This window comes from Panicum virgatum, chromosome 7N, assembly GCF_016808335.1.
Source record: "Panicum virgatum strain AP13 chromosome 7N, P.virgatum_v5, whole genome shotgun sequence".
Classification (NCBI taxonomy): domain Eukaryota; kingdom Viridiplantae; phylum Streptophyta; class Magnoliopsida; order Poales; family Poaceae; genus Panicum; species Panicum virgatum.
The window spans coordinates 26,109,640-26,129,020 of record NC_053151.1 but is presented as its reverse complement, the minus strand read 5'-3'; the positions used below and the strand labels follow the sequence as shown (position 1 = coordinate 26,129,020).

The 19,381-nt window shown below is 49.6% G+C and overlaps 2 protein-coding genes across 2 annotated transcripts; one reads left to right on the top strand and one right to left on the bottom strand.

Annotated features, from left to right (window-relative positions):
• The first annotated feature begins 909 nt into the window (after positions 1–909).
• On the top strand, positions 910–2,958 carry LOC120683543 (AAA-ATPase ASD, mitochondrial-like). The gene is made up of 2 exons (XM_039965624.1): positions 910–1,610; positions 1,701–2,958. Exons 1-2 carry the CDS (start codon positions 997–999, stop codon positions 2,578–2,580), a joined length of 1,494 nt encoding a protein of 497 aa, XP_039821558.1. The 5' UTR covers positions 910–996; the 3' UTR covers positions 2,581–2,958.
• Positions 2,959–6,031: 3,073 nt separating this feature from the next.
• Positions 6,032–9,807, bottom strand: LOC120683372 (MDIS1-interacting receptor like kinase 2-like). Its single transcript, XM_039965450.1, has 2 exons — positions 6,827–9,807; positions 6,032–6,745 (listed from the first exon to the last, which is right to left on the bottom strand). The coding sequence occupies exons 1-2, from the start codon at positions 9,672–9,674 to the stop codon at positions 6,390–6,392; spliced, it is 3,204 nt and encodes a 1,067-aa protein (XP_039821384.1). The 5' UTR covers positions 9,675–9,807; the 3' UTR covers positions 6,032–6,389.
• Positions 9,808–19,381: the final 9,574 nt, after the last annotated feature.

Below are 19,381 nucleotides of genomic sequence, written 5' to 3'. Positions count from 1 at the left end.
AACACGTAGCCCCCCCCCCCCCCCCGCCCCCCGGCGTAAAATAGATATACTTTTTTTATCAATTGGGTTAAGTGGACCGGGTCTTAAAATAGATATATTTTCATACCAATTGGGTTAAGCGGATCGGTCTAAAAAATTGATTTTAGGCTAATTTCAAGGTCTGTGTAAACCTATTTATTTTTTTAATTGGCATAGTGATATATCAATAAGGGAAAGAGCACTATTATAAATCTTTACATATGTACCATACTACATGTTTTCAAATATGCGGGATCACCTCTACTAAATCCAATTGACTAATGAGAATTCTAATAGTGCCAAATAGAATCGTAGATAGATTGTACGCGCGCCCCAGGTACTAGTTTGTAGCATTATAAGTCCGGAGAAGAGGGGCCGCCTGGTCATTTCTAGGCCTGGCACTGAAGTGCGACGACCGGCCCCGAGAATACTCTACTTGATAGTCACATAGTCCGCTGTAGAAAAGAAATTAAACCACATATATAGGATGCGGGCATTACTCCGCTCGGAAATGGCTTAGTTAAACTACAAAACCCTGCGGCTATTTGGAAAGAAAAAAAACAAATTCAAAGAAAGCCAATGACCTCTGGCGATTCGCAAAAGGCCACTCGGGAAAATGTCGAAAATCTGCTAGTAGTGTGCTAGGTAAGCTTTAAACTAGAGTCATGAAGCGTGAGGACAAGATGATATAAAAAATGGCGACTAATTAAAGGTGTGGTGAATTGAATCTCGTTGCCAAGCGAGGGTCGGCAACTCTGGCAGTTCTTCCAATAACCCTGCCTAGAGCTAGTATACGTCACAACCACGTGTGCAGGCAGGCGTGTTGCATTGTCCTGATTCCTGAAACTATAAAAGGGCCAGGCTACCGTGCCGACCGCAAAGATCGAAGCAGTAGCCAGCTGGTGCAGCAGCAAGTACACACGAGCAGCAGCCAGCGAGCGAGCGTCATCCATATCTCGATCACTGGGTCTGGGAGAGATGGATGCCCTTGCTGGGTACTCGTCCTTCAGCCAGCTCTCGCTGGTGATAAGCGTGGTGGCCGTGTGCTGGACCATGGTGTGGCAGAACCTGGAGCACATCCGCCTGCAGCAGTTCTTCGCGCGCAACTTCAACCGCCGCGCGCGGCGGCTCGCGGCGATCGTCGACCCCTTCCTCTCCGTCACCTTCGAGGAGTACGAGGGCGGGCGCATCAAGAGCAGCGACGCCTACAAGGAGGTCAGGTCCTACCTCACCACGGCCAGCACGCGCGGCGTGCGCCACCTCCGCGCCGAGTGCGGTGGCGAGAGGGACGCCACCGACAAGGACAAGCTCGTGCTCAGCATGGCCCAGGGCGAGGAGGTGGCCGACGCCTTCCACGGCGCCACCGTGTGGTGGTCGGCCTACTCCGTGCAGCCGCCGCGCGGCGCCATCCCCTGGTTCCGCGCGTCTCGCTCCGAGCGCCGGTTCTACAAGCTCGAGTTCCACGAGAGCAACCGCGACCTCGTGCTCGGCAGATACCTCCCGCACGTGCGCAGGCAGGGCCGCGCCATCATGGTGCAGAACCGCCAGCGTAGGCTCTACACCAACATCAACCACGAGGGCTACGACGACGGGTAAGCATACGCACCGTCTACCATAAGATTTTTTTTTAACACTGCAACTAACGTACTAAGTAAGACATTCCACACGTCACGCGGCTGCAGCTGGTACAAAGACGTTTGGACCCATGTCCCCTTCAACCACCCCAAGACGTTCGACAAGCTCGCCATGGACCCAGCGAAGAAGAAGGAGATCATCGACGACCTCAACATGTTCAAGAACAGCAAGGAGTACTACAACCGCATCGGCAAGCCGTGGAAGCGGGGCTACCTCCTGTACGGCCCGCCGGGCAGCGGCAAGTCCACCATGGTCGCGGCCATGGCCAACTACCTCCACTACGACGTCTACGACTTCGAGCTCACGTCCGTCAAGACCAACACCGAGCTCCGGAAGCTGCTCATCGAGATCAAAAGCAAGTCCATCATTGTGTTCGAGGACATCGACTGCTCGCTCGACCTCACCGGCAAGCGCAAGACCAAGGAGGAGGAGGACAAGGACGAAGACGAGGAGAAAGACGCGGACCCGCACCGCCCCAAGAAGGACGCCAAGAGCAAGGTCACCCTGTCCGGCCTGCTCAACTTCATCGACGGGCTCTGGTCGGCGTGCGGCGAGGAGCGCCTCATCGTGTTCACCACCAACCACGTCGAGAAGCTGGACCCGGCGCTGATCCGTACGGGGCGGATGGACAAGAAGATCGAGATGTCCTACTGTGACCTCGAGTCCTTGAGGTTCCTGGCCAAGATGCACCTCGACGAGGACGTCGAAGGTCACGAGCTGTTCGGCGTCGCCAAGGCGTTGCTCCAGGAGGTGAAGAACATGGTGCCCGTCGACGTCGGAGAGCACCTCACGCGGAAGAGCGTCGACGACGACGCCGGGTCGTGCCTCGCGAGGCTGGTGACGGCGTTGGAAAAGGCCAAGGAGGAAGCTGCCAAGACGGAAGCGGCAAAGGCTGAAGCTGCCAAGGTAGAGGCGGCAAAGGCTTAAGAAGATGGGAAGGGGATCGTTGTGAAAGCTATGGGTGACAATTAGGCTGCTGGCTTCGTCCTCCTGTTGTCTCTCCTGACTCTCCTGTGTATATGTGCATAGATTGCTTGTCGGTCTTAGGTACTTAGAAATAAGACCAAGCTTGCTCTGGTCACTCGCTGGCTAAGCAAGTGCTTGTTTCGGTAGTGTGCTCTTATTCCAATGCAAGAATCAGGATTGTATTCAGGTCAGCCATGTAAGTACTATTGGTATTATTGGCAGTTGTGGTTGTAAAGATGTCCTGTACATTTATGCAAATTTGATACTTGTAATGATTCGCTGCAGTTCATCTTGTACTATTTACAAACTGTAACTGAAGAATGTATAGCATGTTGGTTATAATTTAATTTTACGTTCAGGTCTTTAGCTGCGGCGAATAAGGAAAATGAGGTTGGAAGGGGCCGAGAGAGATGTATGTGACTAAGACTAACATAGTGCTAGCTGCTAGCCAACTCAATCTAGGAGTATTCTTTTAGCAATAGCTAAATACTAGTACCTGAGAAGTACGGCGCCATACCTGACATGATTGAAGTTCAAAGGGAAGTGCAATGTTTTATCAAGTACAGTATAAAATCTATGTGATCATCTATCGTTCTTAATTAGTTCTGTGTCCGTACCGTGTGTTCTGTCATCGTCTTCTTCTGAAGATACCGGCCCTCTGGGCCAAAGCCTACACAATAAGGCAAAGCAGCAAGCAAGAAGAACACCGTGGCCTTTCCACAAATGGGCTCAAGCGAACAATCTCCTCCCTCCATCTAGCCCAAAATGAATACTAAAATTAGATACTATTGGTCCATCCAATTTTATTATAATTATATAATATAGATTCAAATTTAGGGGTTACTTTAACTTTTAATAATGACATAATTGGATAATTTATATACAAATTTAGGGGTTGTTTTGCATTATTGTTTAATAGCATAGGTGAGTAATTTACATGAAGATTAGGGTTACTTTGGGTTTTTTATAATGGTAGATGTGGGTAATTTAGATGCATGTTTAGGGGGTTATTTTAGTCTAATTTTATAGTGTCAGAGGTGAGTAATTTATTAGAAAAATAACAGATCTAATGACTATTATGATTAGAGTAGCCAGATGTTTCTGATTTTTGTGAGAATTTCTAGGACTTCTCTATTTTTTCCGAGTGTCCACTTAGGATTCGAGGTTGCTTCACGTGGAGGCTTCAAAGGAGCCTCCAATTAGTAATAGTAAGATGCATGCAATTCTCATGATCTTTGGCAGGTTGGCGAGACCAAAAACTCAACCGGTCGTGCAACTATATTTTGTGTGAGTCCTACTCAATACTCACTGCATGCATTGCTGGCTTGCTTCTTATTTTGATGAACCCTGAATTTTTTGGTGGCATGTAGGATGTTGTTGCTTTACTTTTATAGTGTTTTTATTCCTATACGCTATAAATTTGATGCTTACTATATTAAAATTATTGATTATGATAAAAACTAGCATACTAAAGTGTAGATTCACGGGTTAAATACCCATTAACCTGATAGGTATGAGTTTGGGCAAAATTTTAAATCCATCACGGTATAAATTTTTTTAATAAGTTTAGATATTTTTCATGGATTTGGGTTTGTACCCATTGCCATTTCTAACCATAACCGCCTCGCTGATTCCTGTACCCCTCTCAGGTGACCGGAAGCCATTGGAAAGAGGCGCGGGCTGTTAGAATAAACACGCCATGGGTGTGTTCCTGGCGTGCGTACGTGTGTGTCGCGCTGTGCGCGTGTGTGTCCAGCTCGTTCGGTGAGCTCGGGCCCAGAAGTTGGCAAGGTCGTTGCCGTCCGGGTCTAGGTGCAGATCGTGCGGAAGTGCGCCGGCTGCTGTGTTCATCGAGTCTTGGAGTTGTTAAGTAGTCGCTGTAGGCCCGGTCCGTGCGGAGAAGGCCGCCACGTCCGGAGCGAGCGAGTGGCTCCCTGGGAATGGCTGAGCGGGTTCTGCGGGAGTGGAGAAGACTCTCCGGCCTAAAAAACTCATGTACTCCGTGTACTCTAGACTGCCGGTTCCATTTTTTTTGAAATACACGTTTGTATTTCTAGTTTAGAAAACATACAGCTGGAAATACAGATATAGAGAAGTACGGAAAAGGATACAGTAACAGCTACGCCAACCAAATTTCGCGAAAGCCCCAAACAAAACAAAAATTACATTTATGCCCTTGGAACTTCCACGAGCCTCATCAGGTCGTCCTCCCCGCCGCCGGCCGCCGCCACCGGAGAAGAAGACGTGCATCCCCTTGAGCTGAAGAAGACCCATCGCACACAGGCTTTGAAAGGAGTCGAAGTTGAAGTAGCCATCGGCGGTCGCGCATCGACCGGAGCCACGCCCCGCCTCCTCCAGCTACTGGATCTGAGCACGCCATTGACGACCTCCGTCACTAAAGGAAGATCGGGCCAGATCCAGCCAACCACCATCCGCCATCCCTGCAGCTTGCTCCGTACCCTTGAAGAAGGAGGAGACCAGCACCCACATCACCTGAAGGAGACGATGAAGCACCAGCCCTAACCTCCAGAGCAAAACTCCACAGCTCCACCGCTGACGTCGGAGGAGAACGCCACCGGGACGAGAAAGGAGCCTGGAGACGTTATTCCCCAGCGCCGCCGTCGCCTTCGCCTCGCCGACGACCTAGATAGATAGTTATCTAGCCTATATACATCCGCACACCGATTCACAGATCCACCTCCATCTCCGGCATCAGTCCGCCGGCCGGAGAGGAAGGGGATCGGCGAGATCGCCGCCGGAGACGACGGTCGCCTCCTTTTCGCCCGAAGGAACTGTAGCTGGGGAAAAGGAGCGGAAGAGTCGAGAGAGTGGTTCCATTTTAGTGTGAAGAAGGTCGATACAGGAGCATTTGGCTCCGCGGCGTTCGTCGCCGGCAAAATCCTCTGTGCTGTCTCCCTCCCGCCGATTTTGTGTTCGTGAGTGTGTGAGTGATCCTGGGGAGTTCCAACACGGGCGGCGGTTAGGGGCCATGGCTGCGCGGTAGGGGACGACAAGCCTCGGTCACTGAGAAATTCTGAAGGCGCTCGGACGGGCGTATATGGAAGGCCTGCGACGATCCTGCCTACCCGGGGACGAATCCGGCACTGCAGCACGGCGGCGAGAGACGAGAGTGCACGGCGGCGAGAGACGAGAGTGCACAGCGGGTCTGTCGTCTGTGGCGAGCTCAATACAGATTGCAGACCGACGATGGTGAATGGATGTGTTGATTTTGTGAACGGGCAAGAATGCCGATTTACCCAGCCACTGCTGGATGCTGCTGCCGGCCTGCAGCAAGCAGCATCGTCCCCGCCCTGCCCCTGAGGTGTTCGACAAATAGCCTGAAAGTGCTGGGATTGGCAAAACCACAGGTTCGTTGCTTTCAAACCGCGTCACTTTCTTTTGTGCAGCTGCATGAGTGATAAATGTTTTACATCTGAAAATCAATGTGCGTTCTTGCTTTGCTCAAGTCACGAGACAGTAAGTTGGTGAAAATGAAAGCACAAAATTATAAATATACTGCACAAATGCTTAAGCAGTAGCTAGTTGGTTTACTCTTCTGTTAATTTGTATAGATTTCTGCTAATGAACTACACATGGGTTTGATTGATTGTATTCAATTTCAGAGCAGCTATGATATCTCTCTATGCTGTTTATTCTGTATGTCTAGCATGATAGCATCAGAAAAGTACCAATGGTTTTGATCCAGTGATTTGCCACAACACCCTAGTACCACATATGATGATAAGCCTGAGTAAACCTTGGTATCATGGTTATGTATCATAGAGCTCATCTAGCGTGATTACACTGAAATGTCTTGGGACGGGACTGTAAGACTGATTATGGGTAAGTGTCTGGTGTGTCCTCTGCATTGTTGGCCTTGCTTGTGGGGAAGCTTGCAGGCATGAAAGTGCCACCTTCATGAGGAGAACAATGTCTTTCTCTTCTGATGTAGTTGGTGCTGGAGGTCTTTGGTCCAGGATATCCCTAAGTAGTATGTGTTGCCCCCTTGTTGATGCAATGTGATGCAGAAGATCCCTTGGATGATTCCCCATCACCACCTCAAGCACAAGAACACCAAAGCTATACACGTCGCATTTCTCTGTCACAATGAATGTGTAGGATAGCTCTGCACAATAACAGAACACTCAAATTAGGAATCACTGTGGGGGTATAAATATAAGTCTAGTGTGAGAAGAAAAGCGTATACCAGGAGCTATATAGCCGTATGTCCCAGCTGGTGCGCTCCAGTTTGGTGAACCAGGTTTCAGAATCCTTGCTATGCCAAAATCTGATACATAAGCCTTGAAACTTTTGTCGAGCAAGATGTTATTGCTGGTGATATCTCGATGGATTATTGGTGGGTTACAGTCATGGTGCAAATAAGATATTGCTTGAGATACATCTTTAACAAGACAAAATCTCTTCTGCCAATTCAATTCCTTAGCTAACTTCTCAGTTTCTAAGGTCATATGGAGGCTCCCTCGTTCTATGTACTCATAGACAAGAAACCTATGCTCTGGATGGGAGCAAAACCCATACAACTTGACAATGCTGCGCTGTCGAACTTGTGATAATATTTCCATTTCGTACAAAAATCTTCTTTCATCATTCACCTCCTCTTCATTTAGAAGCTTCTTCACAGCAACTAGCTGCCCATCTTGAAGTTCTGCTTTGTATACTTTCCCATATCCTCCAGTTCCAATGATGTACTTGTCCTGAAAACTTTCAGTTGCCCTGATGATATCCTCAAATGCCAACCTTCCATCAAAATTCCAAACACAGAACATGTCTTTTCCATCAGTAATATCACTTTCATGTGGCTTTCTCTTGATATGAGAGAGTATTGAACCAATTGCAATTGTCGCAAGAATGGTGGAAACCACAGCAAGAACAATTGGCAATAGCAAACTAAGTAGCCTTCTTCTATGGTGACTATATACTTGATTTGAATAACACTGTGGCAAGCCAGAGAGATTACCACACAGACCTTTATTGTGAAGAAACCATTTTACTGAAGCATTTTGAAGTAGACGTCCTGCCGGAACTGGACCTTCCAAGTTGTTGTATGACACATCAAGCGTCGATAGGCTCATCATGTTTGTCAAAGAGGGTGGAATGTTTCCATTGAACTGATTCCGGGACAGGTTTAGAAGTTCCAACATCTCCAACTTTCCAAGTTGTTGTGGCAAGACACCATTGAATTTGTTATTGCTAACATCTAACATGATCTGTAAGCTTGCCAAATTTCCTATAGTGTCAGGAAAATCCCCACTGAAATTATTGGTGTTGATATTTAATAACTGTAGTTTGATGCATCTCCCAAGTTCCTCTGGTACTGATCCACTCAAAATATTTCTCGATATATCAAGGTAGCCTAAGTTACTCAGCCTTCCCAGCTGTGATGGTATGGATCCAGATAACTGATTCTGTGATAAATTCAGGATATACAGATTTGTTAAATCACCAATTTCTTGTGGAATCTCACCACTGAGATTATTGGCATTGAGATTTAGTTTGCCCAAGTCAGATAATTTCGAAAGAGCTGCAGGAATTGGACCCGTGATCATATTTTCTGCTAAATCCAGTTCTTGTAACTGGTGATTGGCACCCCAACTTGGTGGGATCTGGCCAGAGAGCCTATTGGACGACAATCTCATCCACATGAGGTTTGGATACACTCCAAAATGTTCTGATATATCTCCTGCTAGCTGATTTTTATGAAGGAAAAGGACAACCAGGGTTGAACATGTTCTGAGGCTCTTCGGAATAGAACAGTTAAACATATTTGAAGATAGATATAAAAATTTGAGGTTGTGGCTTGTGCATAAATTTGTGGGCAAAGGCCCTGACAGGATGTTATTGGATAAAGAAAGATAAACTAAATTTGTAACATTTTCTAACTCCTGAGGAAGAGAACCTGTCAATTGGTTATTGTGGAACCCTAGTTCTCGGATCATTTTGAAGTTCCCAAAAGTTCTTGGTACTGAGCCAGAAATTTGATTGTATGCCAAATACAAACTGTGGAGGTTGCTAAGATTTCCTAAGCTGGCAGGAATAGAGCCAGATATGTTGTTGGTATACATATTCAAAAACTTAAGATTTGATAGAAGACCTAGTTCTGAGGGTATGGTACCTGTAATCTGGTTATCATTGAAACTAAGGTTAGTCAATTTATTGAGATTGCCTAGTTCTGACGGTAAAGGTCCAGACAATTCATTACGATGGAGATACAAAGTGTTTAGCTGTGTCAGGTTTCCAAGGGCCAATGGTATCTCACCAGTAAGTTTATTAATGCAAAGATCAAGCTGTTGCATGTTGATGAGCTTGCCTAAATCTGAGGGTATAGGTCCGGAGATTTCATTTCCGTACAGATACAATGTATTTAGCTGGGTCAGATTTCCCAGGGCTGAGGGTATCTCACCAACTAAGTAGCTGTCGCTTAGCTGTAAAAACTGCAAGTCTGAAAGACTTCCTATATCCTTTAGAATTGGGCCAGTGACCATATTTTGGTGAATTATAAGATCAGTTAACTTTGTTAGGTTACTCAGTGATGTCGGGATGTGACCAGTGAGATTGTTAAAGGAGAGTATAAGTTTGGTAAGACACTGCAGGCGACCAATCTCATGTGGTATTTGTCCATTAAGCCAATTGCTGCTTAGGTCAAGATAAGAGAGTATTGACAGAGAGCTGATGTTGGGTGGAATGTTGCCATGGAGTTTGTTGCTGGAAAGGTTAAGGTACGTGAGGAAAGGTAAAGCCGAGAAGTTGAGCTCACCGAGCTTGCCATGGATGTCGGCACCTGGTAGAGAGATGTTGGTCACAACCCACGGCATGTGCTGTCCGTGGTGAAGGGCGCTGCACATGATGCCAGTCCAGTTGCATGGGTTGGTGTGGTGTCGCCAGGAGCTCATCTGCACCGGTGAGCTCCTGAGAGTTGATTTCCAGTGAAGAAGGGCCATTTGTTGAGACTTCAGTGAGATACTTCCATGCCGCAGTGCATGCAATTGAAGGCAAAGCAGGCATGCGATGAGCAAGATGAGAAAAGTTATTGTCATTTGGAGCTGGGCAAGAGGATGATTAGGATATTTTGATGTAATTCGGCTTGAGGTTGTGATTACATTGCAAGGTAAACCCCCTCTGTATATACATGGCTATGGCACAAGCCACAAGGACTTGGTCTTTCAGGTCTTGTCCAATGTTAAAATCTCTGCCCCTTTTTTCCATCCTCTTGCCTGTGAAAAAACAAGACCCAGTTATAGCCGCTGTTGATGTATTGACTGCAATTAACATTTTGCGGACTTCTTGTCGTTCGACCGTGTCTTCTCATTGTGATAGTATTGCTTTTGTGTATTTTGACTTTGTAAGCTGTGAGCGCTCTAGTTACTTAGATCAATACATGGAAGACTTTGAAGCTGCTTGTCTTCTGTTGGTACAGAACAAAGTTTTCTTTTCTTTTTTCAGGAAACATTATATTTGCCTATTGTCACAAAGTTCAACGCATGACTGGTGCAGTTCACTGGGAACTCATCACAGTGGTCACAGGACAGGCCCAGCTGGTCTTGTTCAATGTTGTTTCTTGCTCCTTATTTTGCTCCTCTTGCTACCAATTTGCTCCTTTTTGCAGCTTGAACTTATTAAGTCTCGAACTTCGGCAGTGAGCTAACTGCAATTAACAATGTAGCAAACCTTTTCATTGTTTCACGATGTTACTTTGATTTGTTTGAAGGAACCAAACCAGCTTACTTGGTGGATAGATGTATAGCTCTATCACCTAGGTTAGAGTTCTTTTCAATCCAATTAGTTGTTTACTTCTTCGTAATTTAAAGGCAACCTAGTTCTGTTGCATTTCGACTTGTAAGTTGTAATCCATTTAGGCCCCCTTTAGTTCGCGAAAATTTTCCTATAGTACCCATTACATCGAATCTTCGGACATATGCATGGAGCATTAAATACAATTGAAAAAATAACTAATTACATAGTTTAACTGATTAGAACGAGATGAATCTTTTAAGCCTAACTAATCCATCATCGAACATTAATTGCCAAATAACAACGAAAATGTTACAGTACCAAAATCCAAAAATTTTCACGAACTAAACGCAGCCTTAATTGCAGCAATTCATCGAATTCTTTATCCAGGACTTCTGGAATTCAAAGTCTGCACAATCAAGTGGCGTCGCTATCCAGAGCCTGCGTGGTCAATCTACTACTGGAACTCTACTGCTGTCACTTTTGGTGTTCTGTACACTAGCCCCTTAAGTCCGCACAATCAAGTGATTGTCGCTTTCCAGAGCCTGCGTAGTCAATCTACTACTGGAGTTCTACTGCTTTGGTGTTCTGTTCAATTGCCCAGGCACCGGTGCTGGTTGCTATGAAGTATAATATAATACATCAGAAGAGATATTTCCCCCCATTTTTCCAGGTATGACCCTCTGATTTATCCCTAGTCAAAATCTCTATTATTTGAGTTACAACTTTCATAGTTTTGTAACTGTGCATACAGATGTTTTACTACTGGTGATTTTGATTGGACCTTCATGTCCTGCACCATCAATTATTTCTGCTGTACATCCGGCCGGCGGAGCGCTAGGAGGCTTCGGCAGCGGATCACGGACCGCCCGGCCGGATGCTGGCGGCGCGGTGGCGCGGCGCTTGCCGACGGACGGGATCGTCAGGGACCGTATGGTGGCTGACTTTTTCCTAGGCCACCACGGTTTTTCCCCCTACCCTATTGCCTCGGAGACGAGCTGGGCTGCTGGGCTATCGTGCCACGCGAGTAAAAGTGGTAAATACTGGATTATGTGTGTCCATATGGGATGTGCTTGGTTTGGCCCGTTAGGCTCATAGCGCCTGGCTGCACCATCCATCCTGGATGTGTGCGCCGTCTCTAGGTTAGGTGCATCCAGTGCTTCCTTCATGCACAAGGCAAGAATCCCTTGATTGTCAGTATTTCTATAAACCATTAGGATCCCTTACCTATATATGTAACCGGCTATTGCCCCTTGAAATGCATCTACAATTTCTAGCCATACTTTCTTTTATGGTATCAGAGGGCCGGGTTCCTCACTTGCCTCGCCTTCCGCTGCCCTAGCGCGCCGTCCCTGGTTGCGCTCGCACGCCGACCAGCGTCGTGCTGCGCCTCCACCCCCCCCCCCCTGGCTGGGACTCCACCCTCCTCTCCCACCGCCTCTGCCAAGGCCAATGCCGACGCCGACGCCAAGGCTACCGCCGACGCCGCTTGTCTGGCTACCCACGATCACGCCGCCCAGGCAGAGGAGGAAGCCGCCGCCGCTCGGGATCGTGATGCTGCTGCTGCTCGCCTACGCGATGCCCTGGCGTGCGCCGAGTGTGAGCACGCCACCGCTCCCCCCTCTCCGATGACGAAGAAGACGCCAAGGACGATGCCAGCGCCGCCGACGGTCCCTCTGATCTGCACCACGCCTTACTGCTTCACGAAGCCGCCGCCATCGTGAATCTCCATGTGCAGGCTGTGGCGGTTCAGAACATCCGGAGCCTCATCCCTGTCGTCCTTGACACCTCCTCCGGCAACTACGCTCGCTGGAGAGATCAGTTCCTCCTCATCGTCGGCAAGGTCTCCCTCCAGGACCACGTCCTCTTGGACGCCCCTGCCGCTGCCTATCCCGACTGGACGCGCATGGACTGCGTCGTCAAGTCCTGGATCCTTGGGTGGATCTCTGATGATCTCGCCGAGGCCATCTCCGCGCGGGGGGGGGGGGGGGCATCTACGTGTGCGCTGCCTCGGTGAATCCCAGTTCCACGGCAACCGTGAGACGCGCACCGTCTACCTCGACGCCCAATTCCGGAGCTTCTCGCAAGGTGATCTCTCCATCACAGATTATTGCAGATGCCTCGAGCGTATGGCGGACGATCTTGGCGACCTTGGTGAAGTCGTCACCGATCGTACCCTCGTCCTCAACCTCATCTGGGGTCTCAACGAGCGGTTCGCCAACATAGGTCTGCATCTTCGCCGCAGCCACCTCTTCCCCTCGTTTCTCGAGGCCAAGGATGCCCTTGTTGGCGCTCCTTAAGTACCCACTTTATCCCTTGTTTATCCTTGATAATGGCATAAATTTAATATCAAAATCACTAACCGTCCTAACCCCGGCCTAATTATTGGTCATTTTCACACTTGCACATATATTTTGGAGGAACTTCGTTTTTGCAGGTTTTTGGCCTATTTTGGAGCATGAAATGACGAGGCCCGTGATCGAGCGCTAACACGGAGAAAGACAAAGGCCAAAGCCCAAAGGAAGGACCAAAGCCCATGTTGATTCGAAGCCCATTCAAGCACATCCATCCTCCAAGAGAGCCCAAAGGACCAAGCCCACGAAGATGAGATCAAGATACTTCGGGATTAAGCAAAGCAAACGAAGATTTAAGGAAGGATTCCCTATCCTATCCTTTTCTCGAAGATATCTCCAAGATAACGACGTCCAAAGCGGTGCAATCATGAAGGACATAAACTCTAGAAGATGCGAGGAGTCTGCACGCAAAAGATGAGATCGAGGCGAGCCCGAAACAGGGTAGGCTGGCCGGCCGGCCTAGCCCGTTTCTGAGGCGGTTCGGCCTCCCCTTCGACCGGTGGCTTCCTCGGCTTATAAATAGCTCGCACCTTATTCAACTCGGAGCATCCATCCACCCAGAACTCGACGAAAACCTAGGGCCAAGACCGGAGGGAGACGACGGCCGCCGCAAGTCTTCGAAGTTGTCTAGGAGATGGCTTAGGCCGCCCCTAGCCGCCATGGCCTCCCTGCGAGGTTGTGCCATGGTGGAGTTCATGAGCTAGTTGGAGTCGTCAATGGTATGAACTCGGTGGTGACGATCCAAACGAATCTATTATGTGAGTAATGATAATCATGTCTTCCAAATCTATTAGCGATCATGTTCTCTCTTTCGATTTTGTTCTTTTCTTTGAGTTTGCTTCATCTTAGATCTATTATCGAGATAGATCTCTTAGCATGATCTTGTAGTCATGGTGGCTAGAGGTTCATGGCGGAACTACCAAAGGGGGTTCGACTTGCTTCAGGGTATTTCGTCCAAAGGGGGGCGTCGTGACAGGCCGTTCCCACTGAGTAAGCGGAGTATCGAGGGATCGGATTGGAGATTTTGAGTTTAAAGATGCTTTTGATTGAGATGTATGATTTATTTGCTCGTTAGCTTGAACTACAACTAGATGACGATAGGCCTAGTCATGTCTTTGGTTTTGCTATGATTAAGCCTATGTTCATGGATGAGATCAACCTTTACACATCACTCATATCTGTCAAAGGTTTACCCTTTATATGCAATCAATGCTTCATGTTAGGATAGATCCGTTAGATTAGATGGAAAACCTTAGGTAGTTCTTTGTCGATCCACGGATTGATAAACCTTGGGGGAATACTCTAAGGGAAAAGCTACACGAACCGTGCGCTTGCGGTATACAAATCGGGGCGCTAAGGAGCGTCAACAGCCCTGCGCCTAGAGGAGCTCACCTTCGCGCACCACGACACCACCCCGACTGCCCTCGTCGCGGGATCCTCTCTCGCTTCTGCCCGTCCCCCTGCACAGGCGCCTGCAGGGTGCGGCCACACCAGCAGAGGCGAGTCTGCAGCCTCAGGGGGCGTGCTCGCGCCCAAGAACCATTGCAGCAAGCGCGGCGGCAAGAAAACGACCTTCAGCGGTCAGGGCGGTGGTCAGCCCAACAGTAAGGCGGGTCAGGGCTCCGGTGGTCTGCCCTAGCCCACCTTCTACAACCTGTGGACCGGCACAATTAAGATGTGGCCCGGTCCCCAGCCTCCCCTGGCGGCGCTCCAGCAGCCACGACCTCCTCTGCAGTAGCAACAGCAGCCTCTCCAGCAGCAGCAGCACCAGCAGGCCCTGCTCGCCTACCAGCAGGCCTTGCTGGCCACGCCTCCACAGCAGGCCGCGTCCGCTCCGCCGACTCCCAGCGTCGCCTCCTCCGGCCAGTGGTCTGCACCAGCCCGGGCTCCTACAACCCAATTGCTGGCCTCCCCTCGTGGGACCAGCTGTCGCTCGCCTCGACGTTCAGTACCATGACGCTGAACCAGCCCCAGAACACCGAGTGGTACTTTGATTCAGGTGCTTCCTCTTATATGACCTCCCATTTGACAGCCTTGTCTCATTCTTCCCCTCCACAGCCTCTCACTCCTTCCTCTATTGTTGCTGGTAATGGCTCCCTTTTGCCCGTCACTGCGACTGGCTCCACTGACTTACACAATTCTTTATGCCTTAATAATATTTTCGTTTCACCTCAACTTATTAAGAATCTTATTTTTGTTCGTAAGTTCGCTATAGATAACAATTGTTGTGTGAAGAATCTCCTGTCCAGGAAACTGATCGTCAGGTGCAATAGCTCCGGTCCGCTATATTCACTACACCTTCTAGCTGTTGCTCACTCCTTGGTCGCCACCTCCACTGCCTCCCTCTGGCACCGTTGCCTCATTCATCCAGGTCGCGAAGCCCTCGGCAAACTCGCTTCCATCCCTCCCAGCGTGCTCCAGTGATGGCGGGTCCTCTATCTGTCATGCGTGTCAGCTTGGGTGCCATGTTTGCCTCCCTTTTAGTGTATCGTCATCTCGAGCGTCTAATAATTTTGATCTCATACACCATGATTTGTGGACCTCTCCAGTTGTTAGTATCTTTTTTTTTGAAGTAAATCCAGTTGTCAATATCTCGGGGTTTAAATATTATCTTGTGATTCTCGATGATCGCTCGCACTATCTGTGGACTTTTCCTCTATGCCTTAAGTCTGACACATATGCCACTCTCACTCATTTCTTCGCTCATGTGCAAACCCAGTTCGGCGTCACCGTCAAGGCAGTTCAGTGCGACAACGGCAAAGAGTTCGACAACTCCAGCGCTCGCACTTCTTCCTGACACATGGCATCCACTTGCGCATGTCGTGCCCCTATACCTCCGCCCAGAACGGTAAAGCTGAACGCATTATTCGCTCCACTAATAATGTTGTTCGCTCCCTTCTATTCCAGACATCTGCCCCTCCCTCTTTATGGGTGGAGGCGCTCCATACCGCCACCCACCTCCTCAACATGCTCCCCACCAAAACACTCGAGTCCGCCACAACGCACTTCGTCCTCTTCGGCATCCCGCCGATGTACGACCATCTGCGTGTGTTCGAGTGTATGTGCTATCCGAACCTCTCCGCCACCGCCCCTCACAAGCTAGCTCCTCGCTCCGCTTTGTGTGTCTTCCTGGGATACTCTGCTCATTGGAAGGGTTACCGATGTCTTGATCTTGCTACCAACAAGGTCATCATCTCTCGTCATGTTATCTTCGACGAGTCTTCCTTTCCCTTTGCTGAGCAACACTTCCGTCCCTTCTCCCCTGCGGATTTTGAGTTTCTGGATAACACTGACTTTGTGTCGGCTCCTGTTGGACCGTCACAGCCCCCTGTGCTTGCAGGTACACCTCCTCGTTGCGCTGGCTCGAGCCCGTTGCTCGCCGACTGCGCCGCTCTCCAATGGTGCTCCTGCCATCGTGAGCACACCAGGACCGCCCAGCGCACAGCCACGTGCGGCACCGGCCAGTGCGTAGCCATGCGCAGCAACTCCACCCAGCGTGTAGTCACGTGCGGCACCGGACACCGTGTCGCCACACGCGGCCCTCGACGGTTCGACTACGTCTCCTGCATGCGCCGCGCAGCCACGCGCGGCTGGGGCTATCTCTGGCGCCGACTGGGTGTCCCCCGTGCGGGACATCCAGCGAGTCTACACTTGGCGCCCCCCTCGGGTTCCGTCGGGCTTCGCGCCTCTGCCGGAGCCTTCATCCTCAGCACCCCTACCCAAGGGTGCTGCCCCGACGTCACCAGTGGTGAATGATCATGCCATGCACACTCACGCCAAGAGCGGCTTCAAGATGCCTGCACGACCGCTTCTCCACGCCGCTCTGTTGCCTCCGATCTCGAAGACCTACCGCAGCGCCCTTGCCGACCCCAATTGGCGGGCTGCTATGGAGGAGGAGTTCAGTGCTCTGCTGCAGAACTCCAATTGGGATCTTGTCCCGCGTCCGCCGCGGGCCAACATCGTTTCTGGCAAATGGATCTTCAAGCACAAGTTCCAAGCTGATGGTTCTTTGGAGCGGTACAAGGCCAGATGGGGTCTTCGTGGTTTTTCTCAGCGCCCTGATGTTGATTTCGATGAGACCTTCGGTCCGGTTGTGAAGCCTGCCACTGTTCGCATCGTTCTGTCACTGGCTCTCTCCCAGCACTGGCCCATTCATCAGCTGGATGTGAAGAATGTCTTTCTTCATGGAACTTTGTCTGAAACAGTGTACTATGCTCAGCCTGCTCGTATAACAGCCCAAAAATTCAAATGCATAAATCACTCGAATTTAAAAACTATTTTAAAACTCAATTGCAAAAATTATCTCTCGAGCTCAAACTCCCGTGTCATCTAATCTTCATCTTTTGGTCTAATCACTATCTAATTATTTCCCCCATCAATCCATCGAATGCACCAATCATCCTTTGATTCATAAAGTCATCACAGTTCAACCTTGAATTGCAATGAGATTGAGAAGCAGCATGTTTATCAAATTTTTCCAAAACCTTTTTCCATTGCTCGTAACCAATCTTTGCAAAGACATTACTACCAAATTTTTCAGGCTTTCCCGGCTGAAAGAAGAGATAACAATAAAAGCAAAATGCTGCATCCTTTGCTTCACTATACTCCAACCAATCATATTTCCCAAACCAATGTTGCTGAAAAGATCTCCATTCACCACTTTGCCATTTACGAGGATATGTAAAACCAGGAGGTTGTTGAGTTGGACCCCTCAAAACATATGTCCTCTTAACTTGATCTCTAATCTCAGATGGATACTCATCAATTGGTTTGCGTAGTCCAGGATCACTAATGATATCTGAGCATCGAAACTCTACTCTGGGCATTTTTAGTTGTCTTGTGTTATCATTAGTCTCTAGAGGTGTACTACTGCTACTGCTTGAAAAATAGGTGAGCAGTGTCCTCTTCGACATCTTGCAATTCTAGGCATTATTGATAATGAATGGATTAATAATTGAATCATTGACATATATATATATAAAATAGATGCAGCAGCCAGCAGGCGTAAATGTCAGACTCCATTTAGCATTTACCTTTTTTGAATTTCTTCAAAGGATCCAGGCTTTGGCTAATTGGCTTGGCTGAATGGCTGTGCAGCCTGCTGCACGCCTGCAGGGCCCACGTGGCCACGCCACAGCACCTGCTGCACACAGCACGCCTGCTGCAGCCTGCAGGGCTCCGCCGGCCAGCCGCGCAGCTGCGCAGGCCAGAGCCCAGAGCGCAAGGCGCTCGGCGCCCCAGCCCCCAGGCCCCAGGCTCTGCTCCTCGGCCGCACGGCCCACGCGCACACGCGGCCGCGCCGCACGCCTTGCGCTCGCTCGCGCCGCGTGCCTGCTTCCGCGCCGGCGCCACAGCGTTCCGCGCCGCCGCTCACCCCTCCGCGACGAGCCTGCAGAGGCACAGCTAGGGATTTGGCTGGTGGGGAATTTCCATGTGAATGGAGAGGGAATGGATGGCCGGTCGATCCGAGTGGGCTATCACCTATCAGTGCTGGAATTGGGCTTCAACAACTTGGGCCAAAGCTAAAAATGGGTGGGTTTTTTACTCTGGCTGGCCCAACAACGAAGATGGAGGTCAGAAATCCTATATATCTTCTGGAAGATTTTTTCTTCTCCACCTTCCAGTATTTGAGATTCTTGCAAATTATCTCATCCATTGGATCTTCTCCACCCTAACCATCTTCCTCCTTGTGCTCCCTTCCTCGTCACGCGCCGCCGCCGCCCTCGCATGTCCGCCTGCCCGCGCCGCGCGCTGCGTGCTGCTGCTGCTCGCCGTGCCGCGCTCTGCATGCTGCTGCTCGCGCCTCGCGCCCCGCGCCCCGCGCCACTCACCTGCTCAGCTTGAGATTTGTTGAAGCCAAGTCAGATACTTGATACTTCGTTGTTCATCTACCGCCATGGTTCGGACATTGTTTATCTGCTTCTCTATGTGGATGACATTTTCTTAATCGCGTCCCGGCGCACCATTGGAGCTCTCCAACGGGAATTTGCTATGAAGGATCTGGGCGAGCTACACCACTTCCTGGGCATGCAGGTTCAGCGCAGCAGTGAGGGTCTGTTTCTTTCCCAATGCCAATACATGATTGATATCCTTAGTCGGACTGGCATTGCGGATTGCAAGCCAGTCTCTACTCCGGTTGACTACAACACGAAGCTCTCTGCTAATGGAGTTCCTGTTCAGGATGCGACGAATTTCAAGAGTCTTGCTGGCGCACTACAGTACCTCACCTTTAGCAGGCCAGATATTCCTTATGCGGTTCAGCAGGTCTGCCTCTATATGCATGATCCTCGAGAGCCGCATCTCGTCTCTCTCAAGCGGATTCTGCGCTACATCCGGGGCACTCTTCATCTCGGGCTTCTCCTGCGACCCTATTCGTCAACTAAGCTGATGGTCTACTCCGATTCTGCCTGGGCCAGTTGTTCTGATACGCGCAAGTCCACCTCGGGCCACGCTGTGTTCCCTGGTGACAATCTGGTATCGTGGTCTTCCAAGCGGCAGCACACTGTTTCGTGCTCCAGTGCGGAAGCTGAGTATCGCGCCATCACCAACGCTGTTGCCGAGGCATCCTGGCTGCAACAGCTTCTCCAGGAATTGCACGCTCTGCTTTGCCGCGCCAAATTAGTTTGTCACCAGATTAGAGACTTTGCGAGGGCAGGAAG

Bases quoted from the DNA above. Each gene is read 5' to 3' on its own strand.
- LOC120683543 (XM_039965624.1), top strand. From the start codon at position 997: ATGGATGCCCTTGCTGGGTACTCGTCCTTCAGCCAGCTCTCGCTGGTG. The intron at 1,611-1,700 runs GTAAGCATACGC...ACGCGGCTGCAG, and splicing joins CACGAGGGCTACGACGACGG to CTGGTACAAAGACGTTTGGA.
- LOC120683372 (XM_039965450.1), bottom strand. From the start codon at position 9,674: ATGACAATAACTTTTCTCATCTTGCTCATCGCATGCCTGCTTTGCCTT. The intron at 6,746-6,826 runs GTATACGCTTTT...GTTATTGTGCAG, and splicing joins ATACGGCTATATAGCTCCTG to AGCTATCCTACACATTCATT.